The sequence below is a fragment of the Taurulus bubalis genome (genome assembly GCF_910589615.1).
Source record: "Taurulus bubalis genome assembly, chromosome: 1".
NCBI classification, from domain to species: domain Eukaryota; kingdom Metazoa; phylum Chordata; class Actinopteri; order Perciformes; family Cottidae; genus Taurulus; species Taurulus bubalis.
This window is the reverse complement of record NC_136589.1, coordinates 20,306,599-20,319,665: the sequence shown is the minus strand read 5'-3', so window position 1 is coordinate 20,319,665 and position 13,067 is coordinate 20,306,599. Positions and strand designations below refer to the sequence as shown.

At 43.6% G+C, this 13,067-nt stretch overlaps 1 protein-coding gene across 1 annotated transcript in view; it reads left to right on the top strand.

Annotated features, from left to right (window-relative positions):
* Positions 1 to 13,067, top strand: part of LOC306744240 (cadherin-18-like) — a gene marked incomplete at both ends in the record, with an annotated part of 93,452 nt that overhangs the window by 30,360 nt on the left and 50,025 nt on the right. The window contains one exon of the mRNA XM_079226845.1: positions 2,421 to 2,540. Within this exon, the coding sequence (XP_079082971.1) occupies positions 2,421 to 2,540 (120 nt within the window). The remainder of the gene's footprint in view (positions 1 to 2,420; positions 2,541 to 13,067) is intronic.

Below are 13,067 nucleotides of genomic sequence, written 5' to 3'. Positions count from 1 at the left end.
CGCAAATTGATCGAGGCACAGCAGGAGCGGGTCAGCCAGATCTATCCAGAGGGAAAAGCACCTCAGTAGCCCAGGTAAGGGACCGGGCTACTTTAATAGGCCCCATTCCTCGTATGTAGTACAACAAAGTCGATCAAATGTCCTATTATCCAACTTAAATTATCGCAATGATTACCGCAACGGTTTCTCAAAGGCCGATCCACCCTCAAACAGTCTCCTTAATTCGAACCAGATGTCAGTCATCTGGATAATTGCGTGTGTCCGTTTCTCTTCAGAAGAATTGTGCAGTATGATTAATTGTTCATCGGAGTGACGGCCAGTGGAAAGAAACTGTTCTGGTGTCCGGTGATTTTGGCGGAGGGAGCTCTGTAGCGCCTATCAGAGGGGAGGAGTTGGAACTGATTGTGTCCAGGGTGGGAAATAACCGACTTTGGATAAGTACACGTACTGACTGGAGGGCAGGCTGGCACCAATGATCTTCTTTGCAGACCTGACAGTCCGTCAGAAGCACAGCAGATGTAGTGAGTTGTCCGGGATGTGCTCACCAAGACAGGTTTCAGTGAAACACAGGGCAGCGGATCTGCCAAAGTCGGTGTTTGCTCTGTTGAAGAGCAGCAGTTCATTCATCTTGTTGGCCAGAGAGCAGACATCTCTCCTTTTTTATTTGATTTCCCTCCTCATCTGTGTACTCCTCATAATGTTCCAGCATCTATTTAGGTTGAGCTAGAACAAAAATAATGCATATACACAGATCTGTTCTTGTATGGTATAGCATGCTCCAGACTGCTGCCAACTTTTCAAAAAACCTTGGAGTGAGATTTTGTCGGGGGTGACCAAAATTTTGCTGCTCACGCAGCCACACACGTTGGTGCATTTAGCTCCACCAATTTGCCTGGATGGACACATGAAATAAACTGATACTGGCTATTGTAACACTCTAAGGTAGGTATAGTTTGCTAGATGAATATGCTTAACTCTGGGCTAGTATCAGATGATACGTATAACTACAGAGCCATAAGGAATAAATGTCAGCAGAGAAAGACACAATAAAGAAACTGTAATCAGAGGGTCAAATTAGTATGCGCTGTATTATAGAACAGAACATACAATGGGGTGTGAACATCAGTGGTATCAGTAGTGTTGCATGCTGTGTGTGTGTGTGTGGGGGGGGGGGGGGGTGTTGGGAGTGTAGGGAGTTGAAGGTGCATAACAAAACAATAAGTTAAGTAACAGAACCTAAACTAACTCTGCCGGCCCAGGTGCAGTCACATGGTAATAAAAACAATATCAGTATACTCCTTTAAAGGATTTCGTCTGCGAGCAAGTGACGCAAGATCCCCTTAGTACCGGGCCGCACAGAAAGAATGAAAAAAATTATAAGAATCAAAAAATGTTTTATTTTGAAGAATGACCGGATAAATCCGTCTGTGCGTCTGAGCCTCTTAGTCTTGACACATGTCAAGAGGCTACGGGATAATGTTACCCCGAAAATGAAACTTAAATGTACGTTTCAACTCTGCTGGCGTGCCGGTGGTCTGGATTAAATTAATGGCAGAATATCCTGAAAACCTGCAAGCAACATCCAAACCATGAATGTGAATACAGATCGCAATCAGTAGTGTTGCATGCTGCTGGATGTGGAAACCATAAGTGTGAGTAGGGACGCGAGGACTACTATAAATGTCAGTCAGTGATCATCAACATCATGTAGTAGAGTAAATTTAACGTTTTCTCTGAGCCATAGAATATAGTCGTGGCCGGCGATCTCAGAGGCAGGGCCGCTTGATGACGGAGGTGGGCCGGCCCAACGACGTCGGCCTACCGGGGATTTCCCCGGTGTCCCCCATGGCCAGTCCGCCCCTGCCTTAGGGTAAATAGGATGTATATGCAGCGAATAGGTTTACAGATGCGCTCCTTAGCGCCATCTATCGTCGGGGAGTTTGAAAAGGAACGAACGCGCCTCGGCCCAAAATCAAATTTTTTTTTGCCGTGAGAAATTGGTTGTGTGGCGTGAGTGCGTGTGAAAACATGCAAAAGCGCGTGTCACACGGCGAAAGAGTTAGTAGCTCCGATGCTCTCCTGCTCACATAGCTAATCCAGAGGACTTCCCTCTGTTCCCTTTAGTTTGCACTCAAATATTTTATTTGAAATGTATAAAGTAGTAATATATAGGTGTTGATGTGGCAATGTAAAAGTGGGCATGATCCATGGATCGAAATGGCCACAATAATGAGATATATTCCCCATGAGACCTTTTATAGTTCCAAGGTCGAGAAGTAACTTTCTCTCAAATATATTATGTTAATGAGAGTACTAAAGATGTAGGCACTAACTTTTCCTCTCTCCATTGCTTTGTGGTGGTCGATGCTTGTGCCTATTCACCGTTTGATCACTTAATATGTGTTCCCTTATCTGTGCAGGAACGTCAGTTTTGCAAGCGACAGCCTCAGATGCAGATGATCCAACCTACGGGAACAGCGCCAAGATAGTTTACAGCATCCTGGAGGGACAGCCCTACTTCTCTGTTGACCCCAAGACAGGTAGAAATGTTTCTGAGTTCACTTTAAAGACATTTTAACTGCTGCCCAGGGGAAGTTCAGAATCACAAACTTTAAATTTTTATTTAATTTTTTTACAATCTTTTTTTATATATATGTATTCATAATTAAAAGTTATATCTATTTTATAATGTAATTGCTGGGTCATGGCTGCAGCCTCAGCCTGAAAATCTACAAAAAGTAAAAAAAATCCTTCAATTACAGTCGCAGCTAAACTTAAGCAATGAGCTTTCCATTATTTGTCTGTTCTGATTATCAAACTCTGTATGGCTGCTAATGTTACCTGCAGTGGACGAGGACCAATATGCAGAACTAACAGTCGAAAACTCTGCATTTCTTCACATTGATGTTCTACTTGTTGGCCAAATGTTGTGCTCAACTGTTGGCTGTCTTACTTGTGAGGGTTTTATTGCATTTGAGACAAGAGTTTTCACCATCTACTGGAATGAAATGTAGCCACATTTTGGATCTTTTTCTTCTGTCTGCTATGATATGTGTCTCATGCTGTACTGAGCCGGAGTCAGTGTGTGTGTCAGAGTAAAGCTTGACTTTACCCCTTGTACAAAGACAAAGATAGAGAGAGGAAGTTTGCAACGCTGTGTTTTTGTAACCGTTAATTCCGGACCTTATCGATACTCTGGGTATTTACTACTGTTTCATCGATTCCCGTTTAGAACCGAGCTTCGGGGGGCATCCCTAGCATCAAGAGGATTTGGCTGCTGTCTCCTCATGTGTGGCCAGCCAACATACAATCATGTGACCTGAATGTAACCCTCATTTTGTGACAACCTGATAACACAAAGTGATTGTGAAAGAAATCTACCTTCACATCTATTTCCTGAATATACAGTATGATGACGGTGAAATTCTACCCAAAGTATTTAGATTTCAGTAACAGGAGTCTTTAATTGCTACACTTCAGACTTTGAGTGGTTCTTGTGTTAGTTTAAAAAAAATGTGGGTGCACACCAGCCTTCCAGTTTCATAATTGGATGATGAGACTTCCACCTCCAAAAAACAGGGACAACTTGATCCTAACCTCAGAACATCTAGCCAGAATCTTTACGTCAAAAGGACTCAGCACTTATAACAAACCATTCAATACCCATAAGAGCTCGGCTGTCAGACCCTAAAAACAAGACCACCGCTGAGAGGAAGACCGGAATGGAGTATGAAAACATGCAGTTGCTGTGGGAAGCAATGCATGGGGATCAGACCAAAACTGGTCACAGCATCAACTGGGAAAAAAAATCTGTGGAGATCTGCCAAAGGATTAAGGGAACCCTTCACTTTGTGGCACCAAACCCTCAGCATTGCTCAGAGGAATACCCAGTTTTAAGACAAACTTCCAGTTGGCTTACTGCTCTGTACCGGAGTCCAATGGCAACTGCTGCATGGACGAGGGAGTATGTACACACCAAAGGTTGTACACATAGCCGGCAGACTGGGTATAGACAGTAATGAGCCCTTTACAATTGGCCGACAGACTGATGAAAAGACCCAAAGAGTGAAGACTTTAAGATCCCAGTCAACCAGCAGATACAAAGCCAGATAACAGCAGGCTGAGCAGCACAAAGGCTGGAACGTTGAGGATACTGAGCAACATAGACAATATATGTGTTCTGTGTAATAGAACATCAAAAAACATTATGCAAGTCACTAAGAGCCAATGTTCAACGTGCTAACTGACCAGATTAACAGGATCTGCAGTCAGCACAACTCAACTCCAATTTGTTAGAACAAGGGCTCTTACGTTTACGTGGTATGAATGCACTTTGTAAGTCACTTTGAACAAAGGCTCCTAATAAATGTAATATCATGTAAAAAGCACAATTGGCCATGGGCTGAATGTCATCATATCGGTGCAATTAGGCTCTGTCAATGTACGCTGAAGAATGCTGTAAAGAGTGGGTCCTGTTGCTCTACCATATTCAGATTTCTCAATGAGATTATTCCTTGAGCAAGACTTGGCCACAATAACAAACAGACGGTCAAGAAAATGGTTTTCCTTTTCAGTAGGGCTATTTCCATAAAGATATCAGATGCTTATAATAACAATCTAAGACGGTTTGTGACAAAAACAAGCACTTTTAGTCAACATTGACACTGCACAGCTACCTGCAGAGCTTCTTTTGTGGCTGCTTGTTCCAGAATCATAAAGTAAATCGCAGATTTACTGACCAGGCCGGTTGAAAGCAGGGTGGAGGATGACACTCAGCCACCGATGTAAAGAAGTGCTCTCGCTGCTTCTGTCCGTCTTTTATCCGTCATTCCCATGCTCATTTTATAAAAGTTGGCATTAAAATAAAATAAATGACAATGGGACACTTTCAATAAAATGATATTTAATTTGAACATTAGGCCTAATCATTCTAAATCAATCATAAACGCTTCATAGACACTGGGTATGTATATGTAGTGTCCGACAGTGGACCGCGGACCGAACAGTATATATATGCTGTTTAAACTTAATAAACTAAAGTAACAGGTGACTTGGGACTTGATAGACTAACATTAGGCTGTTGTTAACGTATGTTTATGTTGATTTGGATATCTCCATTAATTGTGCAACCGTCGAAAACATTTCTCATGTCCCCTTCCTCTCTGATGATATCGCCTCCGACCACTCTTGCTCTCTTTGCCGGTGGCTTGGTGTTGGAAGTGCCTTCTCCAGCCAGGATATTACTCCAATCTCTTTCATTGAGATTTGGTGCCCAGTAGCTTTGAAGGGAGCTTTCGGATTTATGTCCACTCGCTGACATGATTTCTCTTGCTTTCCAACCCAGCATTAGAGAGTTTGCACCAAGGTGCTGCACGGGCAGTGATTGGTGTAGATTGTTATGCCCACCGTCTCGCATATCCTGGGCAACATTGTTGCGAGGTAATTTACGCCCATTGGCTCCATTCTGTACCTGCGACAGAGAAAAAAAAGTATAATTATTATTAGTTTGTGTTTATGGTTGGCTGGCTAAAGATTAGCCTACTAAAGCCTATCAGAATCAGAATCAGAAACCGTTTATTGCCAGGAATGTTTGCACAGACGAGGAATTTAGTTGGGCGGAAGGTGCATACATTAGACATTAGACATTAGACTCGGATTCGGCTTGTAGCTGGTAATCTGCCTGAGCCCTCTCCAGACAGAAGCAGAGTCACTTGCTGATAGCTGTTGTTGCAGTTACTCAGAGTACAGTCGTTTAGCATCTCTCACCGCCTTGCTAAACCTGTATTTTGACTCTGTGTACATGTCCTTGTCCCCACTCCTGAATGCCTGGTCCTTTTGCAGTCTTAGCTTCCTGAGTTCCGCTGTGAACCAGGGTTTGTCATTGTTATAACTCACCCTGGAGCTGGTTGGAACACAGCTGTCCTCACAGAAGCTGATGTATGAAGTTACAGCCTCTGTGTACTCATCCAGACTGTTAGTAGCAGTCCTGAAGACATCCCAGTCTGTACAGTCCAAGCATGCCCGAAGATCCTCCAGAGCCTCACTGGTCCACTTCTTGAATTTCCTCACCACAGGTTTGCAGAGCTTTAGTTTCTGCCTGTATGAGGGAATCAGGTGAACCATGGCATGGTCAGAGTTTCCCAGAGCAGCACGAGGAACGGCGTGATAAGCCCCACTGATTGTGGTGTAGCAGTGGTCCAGAATGCTCTTCTCTCTAGTAGGGCATTTAATTAACTGTCTGTATTTAGGGAGTTCATGGCTGAGGTTAACTTTGTTAAAGTCCCCAAGGACATTAACTAAAGAGTCCGGGTAGGTCCGCTCCACACACCGTATCTGCTTGGCGAGTGTCCGCTGTGCCTCCTGCACGTTGGCCTGGGGCGCCATGTAAACACCGACCAGGATGAATGAGGCAAACTCACGTGTAGAATCACTGTTACGTCGTTACACCAGCCGTTGTTGGAGTAGATTCCTCCACCCTTCGTTTTGCCGGAGAGCTCTGTGTCGCGGTCTGATCTGAACAGCTGGAAGCCAGCCAGCTGGAACGCGGAGTCCAGTATTGATCCACTGAGCCAGGTCTCCGTTGAGCACAAAACGGAGGAAGAAGAAAAGTCTCTGTCTCTCCCAACAAGGAGCTGAAGTTCGTCCAATTTGTTGCACAATGAGCGGACGTTGGAGAGAAATATTCCTGGCAGCGCTGTACGAGATCCCCGTTTACAGAGACGCACGAGCGCGCCGGCACGTTTCCCTCTCCTGCGGCATTTCACTGTGTGAGCCAAGGTGAGCGCACCTTTCACAAGAATGTCCAGTAGTTCCACAGAAGTTAAACAAGTTGCATTTACACAAAAACAACAAGAAACAATGAGCACCAACACACCAAGGCAACCATCTGCGGCGCCATCTTGGAATAATACCTTCCAGGACCTTAATGTATCGTCACATATTATATCTTCCAGGACCTTAATCAAGTTGCGGCACCTCTCTCCCAAACAGAGGCAGCTGCCTCAAATAGTAGAATCTGCATCAAAAACTAGTGGCACATGAGTGGCAACTCGTAGGTGCCGGGAGTGCTGCCTCTAAAGTAGTGGCAACTGCTCCGGCAGCTTGGAGGTGCCCCGGCATCTGAGACGTGCCACCGGAAATGCCTCAACGAGGTGCCGGTGCCACGATTTGAGCTTGCCCTCTCTCTGATAGTCTATGTCGGTGAGACGGGCAATCGGCTGCGCCTGTGGTGACCAATGTCCACGGCTCGAGAAGCTCTCGTAAATAAATAATTCCTTGTCGGCAGAATCTATTGCGCCACGTACAGGAAGTCATGATGATGTGAGAACGGATCTTGGCAATCTCAAAGAACTCTCTCCCTATGAAACTAATATAACTAATATCGCTCCTTCATCAATGAGGAAGGAAGATGCCTTTTTTGTCCGGTGGGAGTGACCAGCTTATCCTGTGAATTTCAGTAAGCCTGCCCGGTAGCAGGTTTACATTTTTGGCTGTGTTGCTATGGTGATTTTTCTAAACTTGCTTCGAGGAACCGAAAAGTCTGACCTACATCATCTTATCCTGAAAATTAGCCCGCTAACTCAGTAAGCCAGGTACGAGAAATAGGGCCCTGGTCTGGCTGCGGGACCAACCATAACCCCAATCAAATAACATTTCAAAAGCTTTTCAAATTAATTTTATGAAAAGATGGTGCGGTTTTAACCTGAGATAGAAAAAAAACAAGTTAGATTTATTCCCTTTTACACTCAATTAGCTGCATTTGAATTAAAAAACCCAAAGTGCATCTCAAGGAGACAAGGTAATACAACATACATAACAATTCAGTAACTTTAGCCTTTTTTAACAGACTCAACAGCTTTCCTGCACATACATGAAATTAAAAAGTCCAACTACTGAGAAGCAGTTTCAAAAAGTCACTAAATCTATGACAACCAACGCTGCACTATGGAAAACATTCAGTGTCTTGAGGAGTAGCTTTTATCCACAAAGGACACCGTGAATTATGCGACGCAAAAGATTTGCCTCATTTGCGTGAGCTGAATTTTTTTAACTAAAAATTGTTGTGCTGGTGTGTTGTTAAAGCCCCTCCGTGTTGAGACGCTCCGTCGGTCATCACTGACGTTCTGCCGTTGTTGAATCAGAAACTATGGAGAATAAATTCCTAGTCTGGAAGCGGCCGTCATCCAGACGCAGTTCCTGGAGAAGCTGTGTGCGGCTACGGATAATATTATATATTATATTAAAATGATTAACCCAGACACGAGGGTCAATGAATATGACAGAAATGATTCATATGATGATAATCTCTCTGATGGAATGAAGAAGCAACAGGGATGAAAGATATATACAAATAAAATATAAACATATATATATATACACTCACCTAAAGGATTATTAGGAACACCTGTTCAATTTCTTATTAATGCAATTATCTAATCAACCAATCACATGGCAGTTGCTTCAATGCATTTAGGGGTGTGGTTCTGGTCAAGACAATCTCCTGAACTCCAAACTGAATGTCAGAATGGGAAAGAAAGGTGATTTAAGCAATTTTGAGCATGGTATGGTTGTTGGTGCCAGACAGGCCGGTCTGAGTATTTCACAATCTGCTCAATTACTGGGATTTTCACGCACAACCATTTCTAGGGTTTACAAAGAATGGTGTGAAAAGGGAAAAACATCCAGAATGCGGCAGTCCTGTGGGCGAAAATGCCTTGTTGATGCAAGAGGTCAGAGGAGAATGGGCTGACTGATTCAAGCTGATAGAAGAGCAACTTTGACTGAAATAACCACTCGTTACAACCGAGGTATGCAGCAAAGCATTTGTGAAGCCACAACACGCACAACCTTGAGGCAGATGGGCTACAACAGCAGAAGACCCCACCGGGTACCACTCATCTCCACTACAAATAGGAAAAAGAGGCTACAATTTGCAAGAGCTCACCAAAATTGGACAGTTGAAGACTGGAAAAATGTTGCCTGGTCTGATGAGTCTCGATTTCTGTTGAGACATTCAGATGGTAGAGTCAGAATTTGCCGTAAACAGAATGAGAACATGGATCCATCATGCCTTGTTACCACTGTGCAGGCTGGTGGTGGTGGTGTATTGGTGTGGGGGATGTTTTCTTGGCACACTTTAGGCCTCTTAGTGCCAATTGGGCATTGTTTAAATGCCACGCCCTAGCTGAGCATTGTTTCTGACCATGTCCATCCCTTTATGGCCACCATGTACCCATCCTCTGATGGCTACTTCCAGCAGGATAATGCACCATGTCACAAAGCTCGAATCATTTCTAATTGGTTTCTGGAACATGGCAATGAGTTCACTGTACTAAAATGGCCCCCACAGTCACCAGATCTCAACCCAATAGAGCATCTTTGGGATGTGGTGGAACGGGAGCTTCGTGCCCTGGATGTGCATCCCACAAATCTCCATCAACTGCAAGATTCTATCCAATCAATGTGGGCCAACATTTCTAAAGAATGCGTTCAGCACCTTGTTGAATTAATGCCACGTAGAATTAAGGCAGTTCTGAAGGCGAAAGGGGGTCAAACACAGTATTAGTATGGTGCTCCTAATAATCCTTTAGGTGAGTGTGTATATACACATAAAATAGAACACAACTAACTGGAATGAAATATATTTACAGCCGCAGAGTGTATTCATTAATTAAGCAAATTAAATGTAAACAATAGATAGTGCAAAATGCAAAGTATGTATGTGAACTGTAATAGTATACAGTGATGAATGAATCCACAGAGGATATAGCAAGCGGTGACTTGTCGTAAAGTCGTATTGCCTTAGGCAGGAATGTTCTCCTGTAACGGTCCTTGTTGCAGCGGAGGAGAACATTCCTGCCTACGGCAATACGACTTTACAACAAGTGACATGTCTAGGGATTTACATCCCTACATTGGCCAGCAGGTGGCGCTATGACAATCCGAACATTTCTTCATGTATATGTGCTCAGGCCTGGACCGGAATCATGTATGAGGAGTTTTGGGCAGATTGCATTACAGTTACATGTAGAGTTTGTGGCAACCCGGGGGACTTGGAGGCAAGATTCAACAATAAAATACGAGACTCAGAGACATTAGTACGCCAACAAAAAGTGTTCTTTAATAAATAGGTTTGGGGTGAAGGGGTATGGGGTTAAACTCAACAAAAAATTCCTCCCGGTCGGGGTCTTTGGTCTAACAAGCAGCGTCTTTTGCTCTGTGAGGGCAGATCAGAGGAGAGAGGTTTAGTCCACGGTTTACCTCTTATCCGTGCGGCTCCTCTCCAGCGGTTCAGGGGATCCTCTTAGCCTCCTGTCCAGTTCCCCCTTCTTCCTCCCAGCTCTGAGAATATATCCTCCCTCTGATTACCTGATGGGCTGCAGGTGGGTCCAATGCCATGTGCCGATTGGCTGCAGCACCTGCACTGGGAAGTACATTCCCCCGACCACCTCCCCCAACCTGAGCTTGGGGATCCGCCCCCTGCACTCTGTCTGCTCCTCCTTTCCTCCTGGTTTGCCACAAGTTACAATAGCTTCCTCTCACATAGCTAACGGCACAAAATGGGTGTGTCTTTGGGTCCACGCCACGTCAAGGCCGTTGCCTACGTTCGCAAACAAAGCACAAGCCATACTCATAAGGGTCTCGAGATCATCCTTGAACATAATTGAAGTCGATTGCATACAAATTGTAGGAGGAGTTAGCAAAATAGAAACGCTAAAAAAGGCGAAAAATTACAAAAATGCACCAAAAATCCCAAATTGCCCGGATTACAGACGACTGATTTATTGCAAGTTAGGGGATGCGATGTGCACATATACACAAGTTTGGAGTCGTTTGTCCAAATAGTTTTAATGTTATGAGTGTTTAAAAACAAGACATGCCCCTAAGAGGTTAATTGGTCGATATCTCCAAAATGCAATGAGATAGCTCGTCATGATGCACACCAAGTTTGGTATGAAACGCACCAAGCGTGTAGGAGAACGCTGCTATGTGTTTTTCACTAAATTCAAAATGGCGGAAAGTTTTCATAGGCAGACTTTATGGGTCTGAGAGGCTTTTTTGTAGAGCAGGTGGAGATGGAATTATTGAATGAATTAAAAAAAACATCGCCAGGGGCGTCGCCAGTCCAACTTCTAGGGGGCACTAGAGAGCCATTTTTTGGTACTTTCTTTTACGGCTTTATCAGATGGGTATTTTCGACAGGCCTGACAAGCTTTCCAAATTTGGTGAGTTTTCGAATATGGCAAGTCCCCCAAAAAGCCGTCCAATGTACAAAAATAATAATCCTGAAAAATAATAATAATCCCTGCAATAACAATAGGGTCCTCTCAGACTGACTACGTCAGTTGCTCGGACCCTAATTACAACTCCTGACAAATGGGTCTGCAGAATACACAGGACTATATGTGACAGCATTCAACAGTTATTTCTAGCTTGATCATGTGCAGAAAGCTCATCACACATCTGCAGTCCTGTCCCGAGTGGAATGTGGTTCTCTGAGCTCAGGTGCATCAGGTAAAGCTCAGTATGGAAGATCAAACTGCGTAATTGAGCATCCCTGTTTCTTTCTAGCCTCTAATCAGACTCCAGAGGGTGACTGCAGCATGCATGTGATGATGGAATTATACATGTCTGGGTGAGGATGATGGCGATAACAGAAATACTTATTGGATGACATTCTTTATCTGTCAAATATTAAATATTGTTTCTCAATTGATTCATTCATCTCCACAACTGCACAGACAACTTGTAGCCAGGGGCAACTGTGGCTCGGAAGGTAGAGCGGGTCGTCCCTCAATCAGAAGACCGGCTTCTCTAGTCTATATAATAATAATATTCATTATTTATTTTCTGCATAAATGTTCAAAAGTCAAGAGTCTGATCAAAAAATGACTCCTCGATCGCTCCCCGAGTTTTTTTAATTGTATTTTTGGTGCCTTCCTATCATGCCCCAGAGTAATACTGCACCTCTTTAGAAAGTTTAAGACCTAAAGCATCCAAATCTGTAATAATAATCACAATGAACACAAGCAATGACATTTCTTCAAGCCTTTCCAGTCCAAAAATCATGTTTTTCGGTTCAGAAATAGAACAATGTGCAACTTTGACCTAAATCTTGCTCACACCATGACCGTTGTGTACTTCAAATGACTATCTCCGTCAGCGCGTGTCATCTGATGAGTCTGAGGCCAATGAGATCGCAGGACCTCGAAGCACGGAAGCCAAAATGGAGAAAAAAGTCCCGTCGCCTTTTTGCAGGCCCACTGCTGGAAGATTCGTACAGTCTCTACAGTTACATACGTGGTACCGTTGTTAGGGGTACTAAATTAGTAAATAGTGAAACGTTATAATCGCTCAGTCATGTTGAGCAGCTTACGGAATTACGTAATTATAAATATATAACAACCTTTTTTTTTAAATGTAGTATATTGTTTCTCTTCTCACAAGGGTTTACAGTACTTCAACCGTTTAAATTTATTAGATCGGACCTGTGGTTGATGATCTAGAAGCGTTTGAGTTCTTTAAAACTCACTTCCTCATTTTCGCTCCGGGCGGATCACTTTGAGTGGTCGGAAGACAAGAAAAGCAATTTACAAGTACAGGTCAATTTACCGTTTACCTCCAGGATCAATTGTTGGACCAATTCTGTTCTCTCCGTATATGCTCCCATTAAGTCATATGACCCGTCACCATAACATCTCATTTTACTGTTATGCAGACGATGCACAGTTATATCTCTCCATTATAGCCTGTCTGCAATACTAGAGAGCTGCATACCCATGTGAGAGTTTTAGCAATAGAGAAAATGATTCCATGGTGTCACAAACCTACAGATAAATATGTTTTGTGTGTCATCAACATAGACAAAAGGCCAGGAGCCACCTTGATGCTCTAGCCTGGAGCTATCTTTCTTACACACACACACACACACACACACACACACACACACACACACACACACACACACACACACACACACAGTTGAATTGGTATTTTAGATAAAGTTCTAGTCTGATATGATATCCACCCAAATCTAACAATGTCCAACATGTGTTCTGCTGTGGGAA